General features: G+C 34.7%; 1 protein-coding gene across 1 annotated transcript in view; it reads left to right on the top strand.

Annotated features, from left to right (window-relative positions):
* Nucleotides 1-12229, top strand: part of ABCB5 (ATP binding cassette subfamily B member 5) — a 129569-nt gene that overhangs the window by 77538 nt on the left and 39802 nt on the right. Inside the window, 3 exon segments of the mRNA XM_060107705.1 lie at nt 7771-7914; nt 9110-9214; nt 9409-9486. Coding sequence (XP_059963688.1) covers nt 7771-7914; nt 9110-9214; nt 9409-9486 — 327 coding nt within the window.

Below are 12229 nucleotides of genomic sequence, written 5' to 3'. Positions count from 1 at the left end.
CTAAACTCAGCTCTGAGCCCAGAAAACAAAGCCCAACAGCAAATTTCAAAGTATCAAACTGTTTCCAAGTAATTTAAATGTGTTCCAGAACAAGGTTCAATAATATATATAAGAATTCAAAAATAACCAATGAGTAAAATTTACAATGTCTGGCATCTAATCAAAAATCTCCAGGCAAGAAAAACAGCAGGAAAATAGTACCCAAAATGAAGAAAAAAAATCAATCAATAGAAATAGACCCAGAAATGACACACTTGATAGAAATAGTAGGAACATTAAATAACTATTATAACTATATTTTATATGTTCCCAAAGGAGAGAGGGAACCAAAAATCATTTGAACAAATAATGAAAAAAAATTTCCAAATTTGATGAAAACTGAAAACCCACAGATATAAGAAGCTCAATAGATTCCAAGCGCAAGAAACACAAGGAACACTATGCCAAGGCACACCATAGTCAAATTGCTTAAAAACAGTGATAAGGAGAAAAATTATAAAGCATCCAGAGAAAATCATCACAATTTGTATAATGGAAAAAACAAGAAATATCACAGAGTTCTCATTAGAAACAATGCAAACCATAAGACAATAGAGCAATATCTTTAAAGTAATGAAAGGAAAAAAACTCAAATTAGAATGCTACCTGCAGAAAAATACCTTTCAAAAATGAAGGCAACATGCAGAATTTTTAGGTAAAAGAATGCTAAAACAATTCATCACCTGTAGATGTAGTGCAGACTACAAGAAATGTTAAAGGAAGTCCTTCAGGCAAAAGAAAATGGTACCAGGTGGAAATCTGAATCTATACAAAGGAATGAAGAGTATCAATAATGTTTTTTAAATAATCTACTTTAAAGAAAAAAAGCATTATAGTGTGGGGTTTATAGTAAAGGTAAAAATGTATAAAAACAATAGCCAAAAGACTGGAAATGGAAGTATTCTATTCAAGGTTCTTAAATGGTATATACTATTATATTACTTGAAGGTAGACTGTGCTGTTAGTGGCAGTCAAAGTATATTTCAGAGCAAAAAAGTTACCCGGGATAAAGAAGGTTATTTGAAAATTATAAAAGGATCAACCTATCAAGAACTGAAAAAAGAAACAGACAAATTCACAATTATATTCACAGATTTTAATACCCTCTCTTAAATATTGATAGAATAGGTAGATAAAAATTCAACTGGGATATAGATGACTTTAATAGCACTGTCAACTAAATTGACAACCAAGCTGACAACCAACTAACAGACATTTATGCAAGAAGCCACCTATCAACAGAAAAATACACATTCTTTTCAAATGTACCTGAAACATTTACCAAGATAGATCATAACACAAGCCTCAACAAACTTTAAAAAATTCAAGTAATGCAAAGTATATTACCTGACCAAAATAGAATTAAATCAGAAATCAAGAATAAAAGTGGCCTGGGAAATCTTGAAATATTTGGAAGCTAAATAACTCACTTCTAAATAATATACGATCAAAGAAGATATCAAAAGAGAAATTCAAAATTATTTTGAACTGAATGAAAATAAAAACCAAACATAATCAAAACATGTGGTATGGGGGCTTCCCTGGTGGCACAGTGGTTGAGAGTCCGCCTGCCGATGCAGGGGATGCGGGTTTGTGCCCCGGTCCAGGAGGATCCCACATGCCGCGGAGCGGCTGGGCCCGTGAGCCGTGGCCGCTGAGCCTGCGCGTCCGGAGCCTGTGCTCCTCAGTGGGAGAGGCCACAACAGTGAGAGGCCCCTGAACTGCAAAAAAACAAAACAAAACAAAAAAAACATGTGGTATGAAGCTTAAAGTGGTACTGAGAAAGAAATTTATACTACTAAACACCTATATTAAAAAGAAAGATCTCAAATGAATAAACTTCCCCTTTAAGAAAGTAGAAGGAAGAAAATAATTATAAAGAAGAAACATCAATGGAATCCAAAGCTGCTTCTTTGAGACATCAATAAACTGAAAAGCTCTGGACTGACTGAGCAAATGAAAAGAGAGAAGACACAAATTACCAATATTAAGAATGAGAGTGGTGATATCACTACAGATTCTACAGCTATTAAAAGAATAATAAAATAATCTTATGGAAACTAATCCTACAACTCCAATGAAATGGACAAATTCTTTGAAGGACACAAACTACCAAAGCCTACTCAAGAATAAAATAATAGCTTGAATAATCTTATACCAATTAAAAAGAAATTGATTTTGAAGTTAAAACGTTTTTCATAAAGAAAACTGAAGGCCCAGGTGGCTTTATTTGTGAATTCTATGAAGTAGAAAATTGAAGAGGAAGAAGATCCCATTCTGAGCACAACATTACTCTGATATCAAAATTAGAGCTATTACAAGAAAAGAAAATTATAGACAAATATCCTTTATGAACACAGATGGAAAAATTGTTAACAAAATTTTAGCAAATCTAACCAACAATATATGAAAAGAATAATACATCATCACCAAGTAGGGTTTATCCAAGGAGTGCAAGTTTGGTTTAAAGTTCAGAAATTAATGTAATTTCCCTTACTAAAAAAATAAAAGAAAAAACTATCTAATCATCTCAATCAAAGCAAAAAGCTCATTTGGCAAAATGCACCATCCATTCCTGATAACTCTCAGGAAACTAGGAATTTAAAGAAATTCCCTCAACCTGATAGAGGGAATCAACCAAAAATCTACAGCTGACAATATACTAAATGGTGAAAGATCAGGAATGAGGCAAGTATGTACACTTTCACCACTTCTACTCAACTGAAAGTTCCAGCCTGTGCAATAGGGCCAGAAAATAAAAGGCATCCAGATAGAAAAGAAAGATATAAAACTGTCTTTATTCACAAACAACATAATTACAACATGATTATCATTCTATGGAATCCACAAGAAAAGGTGCTATGGTATCACACCAAAAAAGGTACTACAACTGACAACTAAGTTTGGCTGACAACTGATCAGAATATGTGATCAATATATAAAAATCAACTCTAATTCTATAATCTAAAAACAAAAGTAGGAAAATGAAATTCAAAACAGTGTCATGTACAGTAGTATCAAAAATATTAAATACTTAGGGATAAATTTGATAAAGATTATAAGACCCTCACACTGAAATATATAAAATATTACTAAGAAAAATGGAAGCAGACCTAAATAAATTGAGAGAAATACCATGTATGTGAATAAAAAGATTCAATGTTATTAAGATGTCAGTTCTCCCCAAATTGGTCTATAGGTTCAAAGCAATCCCAGTAAACATCTTAGCAGGCTTTTTTGTAGAATTTGACGAACTGATTCTAGATGGAAATTCAAAAAGATAAAATGTGTAAAACAACTTTTAAAAAGAACAAAGTTGTAGGATTTATAATTCCTACTTCCAATTTTTAATACAAAGCTATAGTAATCAAAATAATGTGCTATCGGAACAAAAATAGACAAATAGATCAATAGAGCAGAATAAAGTGTCAAGAAATAGACCCACGCACATATGGTCAACTGTTTAGACAAAAGTGGCAAAGGCAGTTCAATAGAGAATGTATAGTCTTTTTAAGAAATGATGCTGAAAGAATTACATATCTATTCAAAAGACTCATCCTCAATCCATACCTCAAAGCACAGATGAAAATTAACTATAAATGGAATGCAGACCTTACTGAAAAACCTAAAGTTAGAAACTTTTCATAAGAAAATACAGTAGAAAATCTTTATTACTTTGAATTAAGTAAAGATTTCCTAGCTATAAACACCAAAAACACAATTCATAAAAGAAAAAAATTGATAAATTAGACTTCACCAAAATCCATAAAATTGCTATTTGTAAAACTTCCTTTTTTTGGCTGCACCACCTGGATCTTAGTTCCCTGACCAGGGATCGAACCTGGACTCCAGCTGTGAAAGCGCTGAGTCCTAACCACTGGACCGCCAGGGAATTCCCTGTAAAACTTTTTAAGAAATGAAAACATAGGCCATAAACTGGAAGAAAATATTTGTAAGTCACATATGTGATAAAGGACTGTGTTCAGAATATACAAAGAACTCCCAAAGCACAGTAATAAAAATACCAATAACCCAACTGAAAAATGGGCAGAAGATTTTAATAGACATTTTGCCAAAGAAGATGTGCATATGGGAAATGAGCACACAAAAAGATGCCTAAAATCATTAGGCATTAGAGAAATGCAAATTAAATCATAACCGAGATGTCATGATACACCTGTTAGAATGGTTAAATCTAAGAAGACTGTACCAAGTATTGGTGATGATGTGGAGCATCTAGAACTCCACATTTTGTTGGTGGGAATAAAAAATTAGTAATCCCACTTCAGAAAATCATTTAGCAGTTTCTTAAAAAGTTAAACATATACCTACTATGATCCAGCCACTCCTTTTCTATGTTTTTACCCAAGAGAAATGAAAGCATATGTCCACACAAAGTCTTGTATGTGGGTATTTATAGTAGCTTTATTTGTAATAGCCCAAAACTTGGAATGACCCAAACTTATGTCAACAGATAAATTGTGGTATATCCATACAATGGAATACTACTCAGCAATGAAAATGAATGAAATATTAATTCATGCAACAGAATGAATAAATCGCAAAGTAATTATGTTGAGCAAAAGAATCCAGATGAAAAGAGCACATACTATGTGATTCCATTTATTAAAAGAAAACTCTAGAAATTGCAAAACAATCTATAGTGACAGAAAACACATTAGTAGTTTTAGTAGAAGAGCACTGGCAGCTGGGAGGTATGGAAGAAACAGAATACAAAAGCAGGAGAAAACTTACAGGGGTAATGGAAATGTTCACTATGTTGACTGTGGTGAAGGTTTCATGGGTGTGTAGTTATGTCTAAACTTTTCAAATTGTACATTTTAAATATGTACAGCTTATTGCATGAAAATTATAATGCAATAAAGCTCTAAAATATATCAGATTAAATTTTTAAATCTTTAAGAGATTTGTTTAGCTTTTTTAAACATTTTCATATCTCTTTACAAAATGCCTCTAATTTCATATATATATATATATATATATATTTTTTTTTTTTTTTTGCGGTATGTGGGCCTCTCACTGTTGTGGCCTCTCCCATTGCGGAGCACAGGCTCCGGATGCGCAGGCCCAGCGGCCATGGCTCACGGGCCCAGCCGCTCCGCGGCATATGGGATCCTCCCAGACCGGGGCACGAACCCGTATCCCCTGCATCGGCAGGCGGACTCTTAACCACTGCGCCACCAGGGAGGCCCTAATTTCATATATTTTTATATCAAATTCTGTTAAAACATGCTATAACCTGTAACACAGTTAGGTAGCACAGAGTCCTTCATGATTTTACTAAAATTTTTCATTTTGTTTTGATCCTATTTCATTTTATTCTTTTCTATCTTATAACTTTAAGTAATACCCTTTTTTTCCATCTGTTTTATATTTTTAGAGGCAAAAGGGTAGATTATTCTGTAGGAGCAAGACAGCCCTCCTACATTTACTGGCTCTGTAATTTACTGGTGTTGTTCCTAGGACATGCTAAGCCTTAGTTTCCTTACAAAATGAGGTAATTTTATGAAGAATTTGACAAAAAAGAAAATCTGTCTTTAGTGCTCCACAAAGAGTTGGAATGGAACTTTTAAAATTTCTGTATATTCTGTTGGACAGTGACCTAACTGAAAAGTAAAGCTCTTTATGAAGTTAATCTTCAGAAAACTTCAGAAAGAATGATAATAGGTAATCAAATTGTTAAGTAACCCCAGGTTTAGCCATCCTGAAAATAGACTTCAAAGGCTTTAGAATTTTAAAAGTTCTTTTGTTCAAACAATGGAGTTTCTATTATAGTTGCCAGACTAAAATTAAAGCAAGAATTATAAACTATTTTATAGTCTTTCCTGACGTCTTTCTCTGGTTATTAGGTTCATAAACGCCATTACTTCAAGAGTGAATGATGTGAGGAAGTTTTAACATATGAAATGCCTAGTAGTTCGCTGTCTACTTTCCTATTCAAAATAATTACTCACTACAAAATTATTCATAAGATTTTTTAAGTTTCTGAAATAAATCCCCTACATATTCCAGACAAAAATAAGGGGAATTCACCATTGTGTTATTTATCATCTGATTATTGTGACCACTACCTCCCCATAGCACCCTCCATGGATCCCAGGAAAGACTAGCAGATACCAGAGCTACTTGCAGTGTTCTTTCTCTGTATAAGATCTCGGATTTTGCATAATATTATCCTTCCTTTCATAATAACATGAGCAACAGCTAACATTTATTGGGTACTTACTGTTTGCAAATACTGAGTTAAGCTTAATTCTAAAAACATTCCTCAGGCTTCCCTGGTGGCTCAGTGGTTAAGAATCCACCTGCCAATGCAGGGGACACGGGTTCAAACCCTGGTCCAGGAAGATCCTACATGCTGTGGAGCAACTAAGCCCATGCGCCACAACTACTGAGCCTGTGCCCTAGAGCCCACGAGCCACAATCAGTGAAGTCCACGCACCTAGAGCCGTTGCTCTGCAATGAGAGAAGCCACAGCAATGAGAAGCCCGCGCACCGCAATGAAGAGTAGCCCCCACTCACCACAACTAGAGAAAGCCCACGCACAGCAACGAAGACCCAATGCAGCCAAAAATAAATAAATAAATTTAATAAAATAAAATTAAAAAATAAAAACAATCCTCTACTCAGCCATAAAAAGGAATGAAATAATGCCATTTGCAGCAACATGGATGGACCTAGAGATTATTTTACTAAGTGAAGTAAATCAGACAGAGAAAGACAAATATCATATGATATCACTTATATGTGGAATCTAAAAGAATGATACAAATGAACTTATTTACAAAATAGAAACAGACTCACAAACTTAGAAAACAAACTTAAGTTACCAAAGGGGAAAGGTGGGCGGTGAGGGATAAATTAGGAGTTTGGGATCATATACTCATATATTCACTGCTATACATAAAATAAATAGATAATCAACAAGGACCTACTGTATAGCACAGGGAACTCTACTCAATATTCCGTAATAACCTATATGGGAAAAGAATCTGAAAAAGAATGGGTATATGCATAACCGAATCACTTTGCTGTACACCTGAAACTAACACAACATTGTAAATCAACTATCCTCCAATATAAAATAATTTTTTTTTAAATCCTGTAAGATAGGAACTGATACCTTCCTCAAAAAGATAAGGAAACAGAGGCTTGGTGACTATAAATAATATGTTCAGATATTGCAGCACTTAACTTATAAATGGGAACCCCAAAACAAGTTTTAACCAAGATATTAGAAAAATGTTTCCATCAATAAGTCACAAAACTAGAAAATCTTCAAGCTTAAAATGCTAGAAAAACTTTTATCTTTTGTCTCTGCTTAGTTCCTATCTAGATTTTGTCCTATGCTAGAGCATGATATTCAATTCAGTTTAACAGGTGTAAAGGAAAATACGCCTGTCATTTCTTTTGTGAGTCTTAGCTCTCAGAACATGTGGGTTACTTTGTACTTTTTTAATGATAGTGACTGAGTGAAATGCCAAAAGGTGATAAGTTGCACAAATAGTCACTTTTGTGTAAAATTTATTTTATGTTTTGAGATCTTTATCAGTAATATGGGCAGTAAAATTTTTCTAAGAAAAATTCTTTCTACTCTGTTACCTATTATATTTGACATTTTACATTATAGATTTATTCAAGATTGGCTAACTTCTCTAGGTTCCATTATGCTCTCAAACTGGGGTTATAACCAAGGTATTTTATTTATAGACAAGTCTTCCTGAAGTTTCTCTATTAAAAATTTTTAAATTAAACAAGTCTGAATGGCCTTCTGTGGTTCTGGGGACATTGGCTTCTGTTCTAAATGGAACTGTTCATCCAGTATTTTCCATCATCTTTGCAAAAATTGTAACTGTAAGTAAAATTTATTTGCTAGTATTTTTAACAATTTTAAACAAAGTGTAACCTGAGAGAACAGACCTGGTATACTTTGACCCAGCAAGGGGAAAATTGGGACGTGTAGTAGGTCACCCCTAGTGTGGGATCCATGATAGAAAGGTTAACTAATGTTCTCAGGGGATAAGCCAGCCTCTATTGTGAAGTGTTTGGCTGGACCTTGTTGACTGGGCAATCAGTAAAGAAATTGCTTTGTTTTCTAATTCTGACTCCAGTGCTGTATCAGCATTCCAAAGCACTGAAGTAATAAAAGAGACAAATACGACCACTCTTTCTTTCAACTGGTCTGAACAATGGCCATTTTTTATTACCAGCCAGCTCAGAGAAAGGAAATAATGAGAGTTTGGGATTGTGCTGGGGAACCCAGGAGAGCTGATGAATTCATGGATCTTATTAGAGCCACCTTAAGTCTTCAGTCTCTTGGACTGTTGCTACACTGTGTCAACATAGATGCCAGTATATGTATAACTACTAATTTTAGGAACAATTTCTAGAGAAATTTATAAAGGTCTCATATTGCAGGTAGTACTCTGAGTAGAGGAATATTAAGAAACCTGAGTTATGAGAAGTTATTAGAAATAATAACTCAATCAGATAACTAATTTCAATAGTTTCTTTGAAAATATGTGGTGATATTAATAGCAGATAGAGGACTCATTTGTCTGATCCTATATTTATATTGCTTAAGTGAGAGAATTAAGAGTGAATTTTTTTTATTGAAGTAGTGAATTTTTTTTTTGATGTAATGAATGTAAAGGATAGAATAATGGTGCATTTTTTCCCCAGAAATGTGTGGAAATTACTATGTTGAAATTCATTTTTAAAATCCTGATGAATAGACATTTTAGTTTTTTCTCCTTCTTTTTTTTTTTTTTTTTTTTTTTTTTTTTTTTTTTTTGCAGTACGCGGGCCTCTCACTGCTGTGGCCTCTCCCATTGCGGAGCACAGGCTCCGGACGCGCAGGCTCAGCGGCCATGGCTCACGGGCCCAGCCACTCCGCGCCACGTGGGATCCTCCCGGACCGGGGCACGAACCCGCGTCCCCTGCACCGGCAGGCAGACTCTCAACCACTGCGCCACCAGGGAAGCCCTCTCCTTCTTTTATAATATATTCTCCTTCAATCACCTGATTAAAAAAATCTATTCCTTTTCAGATGTTTGAAAATGATGATAAAACCACATTAAAGCATGATGCAGAAATTTATTCTATGATATTTGTAATTTTGGGTATTATTTGCTTTGTCAGTTATTTCATTCAGGTAAACTTTTAATGAATTAAACAAATATGTACATGATTACTGTTTTATGTCATCCTATTTGAGTTAAAAATAGTAACTAAATATAATAGCTAAATAAAATACAAATAAGTAAATATAGTAACTAAATGTTCCAAAGAAATAGATAAGACAGTTAAGAATAAATGTTGATTTTTGTTTGTTTGTTTCTTTTCCAGGGATTATTTTATGGCAGAGCAGGGGAAATTTTAACCATGAGATTAAGACACTTGGCATTTAAAGCCATGTTATATCAGGTCAGTGTTTAGTTGGGCTTTTTTCTTATTTTATTTTAAATGTGTTTTAAAATATTCTAGCTTTTAGTTTTTCTTCACATCAATTTCTTGACATAACCTTTCCTTTGATCATTTTAAAGCATCCTTTTTTGTGTACCAAGCAGCAACTGTATTAGAATTATTGTACTGTATTTTCTAACAGAAGCAAGTCCAAAATTGTTATGTTCAAAAATGCAGTTTATAGAAAACAAGATTTAGAGTCCACTCCCTGTTCCTTGCATTTATCTTGACAAATCTCTTTTAATGTATAATGTAGTTGTTCTAGAATCAGAATGGAGGCTAAATTAAAACTGAAAAGGAGTGTTAAGAACTACAATATCCTGGGGAACATGTTTAAAAAGGAGTTAATTTCCATACTTCTCATCCATATGCACAGTTTAAGTTTTTTCATTGCTGACTTCTTAAGGCAGCCATTCTCTGAATTCAGATAACATCAGTCTAGCTGGCAGGTTGGCTTGCCACAGATGATCATTCACACCTGTGAAATAACTAAAACTAGGTGTATCAAATAGTAATCTTGAAAAGTGAGTCTTGGGGGCAAATGGCAGAAATGTCTCAGACTGGCACCTCTAAAATTCTTTCAGAAGGCCAAGGTATATTGGGTTACCCTGAAAGCCAGTAATCATTTGAAGCCCTTTGCCACACTTTCTGTCACCAGAGCTCACCGTGTAGGGGCAAATAGCTTCCTGCCAGGGTCATTTCTTTTCAAAAGTAGAGTTACTGTCACTCCAGCAGAGTCGTCAAAACCAGTTTTTACATCTTGTGACTTTTAGCAGTAGTGCTCAAAGGACTGCTGAGTAACAAAACTCCTCTGCCTTTGTGCACTCTTAGAGGACAGCAAGATATAAAATGAAGTGAGTGGGAGGTTTCCCATAGCAACTTAATGCTCTGAAGCAATTGGTGCCTAACTTCTTCTCTCAGAAAGGTCCTGTCAGAGACAACTGCAGACACTCCTTAATCCAGAAAAACAAAAATCTACTTGAAGGGTCATAAAATGATTTAATGACTGCACATCTTGTCTCGCTCACATTAAGCTTGTACTTTTGGGGTTTTTTTTATGAACAATTTATGTGTTTACCTCAAATCTTTGATGAAATTAGGCAGGATTTTAATTAACTAATACTATGTTTCACACTTGACAATTTTTGCTCATTTTTGTTTTTCTTTGTGTATTTATGTTTTTACACATTCAAAGACATTTATTTTCAATTTTCAGGACCTTTTGAAAATGTTTCCTGAATGTCTGAATGTCTTAAATAAAAGAGTATAAACTTTAACTTTTCCAATCATTACTTTGAACTTTCTTTCTAGAGGATTACAGGATGCTTTTGGTGGAGGAGTCCCAAGGCCACAAGCCAGTTAAACCAGTGGATATTGTTAATCCAATATCCTGATGGCTGATACTGGACCTTACTCTTTTGCCCTAGCATTAGCCATGTGAGCAGGAGGACAGTAACATTCTTGGATTAAGTAGTTTCTGCCCATAAGTATACAGCAATCTGTAAGCCATAAACTCTTCTTCCTCAAAACACATAAAAAGCCAAACAGACAGAAACTCTGTGTTATTCAGCAGATGTTATTAAAATCTCCCATAAATTCACCTGAGCCCCTTTCAGCTTACCATTTGTTTTCCCTCTTCATTCTTTCAGGCTTTTTTTTTTTTTTTTTTTTTTTTGCGGTACGCAGGCCTCTCACTGCTGTGGCCTCTCCTGTGCGCAGGCTCAGCAGCCATGGCTCACGGGCCCAGCCGCTCCTTGGCATGTGGGATCTTCCTGGACCAGGGCACGAACTCGTGTCCCCTGCAGTGGCAGGCGGACTCTCAACCAGTGCGCCACCAAGGAAGCCCCCTCTTCATTCTTTAGCACTCTTTTTGCTTATGTGCTTTCTTAAATTGAAAGAAAAGAGTAATGTGTTTGGGCTTTTCTCAATAAATGTCTTAACGAATTTCACTTTTGTTTGTAGTAAAGGAAGTTCCTAATGTACAGTTTTGCCCTAACTCCTATTACCTGGTTGTTTTTTTTTTTCCCTAAGATAAGATATTTTAAGTCTTAGAAATCATGCTGAGACTTGCAGTGCTTTTTATAACCATTTTGAAACCTCAGTTGAAATAGAGGTGTTTATGGAATCAGGTGTGGTCTTTTTGTAGGTATAAAATCTCTATTTTATTTGATGACTTGAGATCTCTCCAGTTGAAAAGAATGTTCTAATTGTTGCTGACTTCAGTGGTTATAAATAATCCATTGCTTATTGTGGTTAAAGCTAAATTTATATTTCTTAATAATAAATATTGACCTATAGATCTATTAGGTTTTTTAAAAGATATGAAGGGTTTTTTTGCCTATTTCTCTCTAAATTGGATTGGCTAGGGCTTCTGTGGAGGGTCACTAAATCATAAGATGATGGCATTAGTGGAGATCACTAAGGAATCTCAAAAAGCTACTTCCAAAAGGATTTGAGGTAACAAATCCTGAAGCAGGAAAACATGTCAGGAAACTCAGCTGTAACGTTTCAGTTAGATGAAGGGCAGAACAGGATAGTTGATTAAAAACTCTGGCATCTGGTTGCCTAGGTTTCAATCCTGGCCTCAGTTCTTTCCAGCTATGTGGCCTTGGGCAAGCTGCTTAATCTCTCAGTACCTCTGTTTCCTCATATATAAAATATGGATAGTCATAGTATCTATCTCATAGAGTTGTGATGATTAAAT

The sequence above is a fragment of the Mesoplodon densirostris genome, chromosome 9, assembly GCF_025265405.1.
Source record: "Mesoplodon densirostris isolate mMesDen1 chromosome 9, mMesDen1 primary haplotype, whole genome shotgun sequence".
NCBI lineage: Eukaryota > Metazoa > Chordata > Mammalia > Artiodactyla > Ziphiidae > Mesoplodon > Mesoplodon densirostris.
The sequence above is the reverse complement of the archived record's forward strand: the minus strand, read 5'-3'. Positions and strand labels throughout refer to the sequence as shown.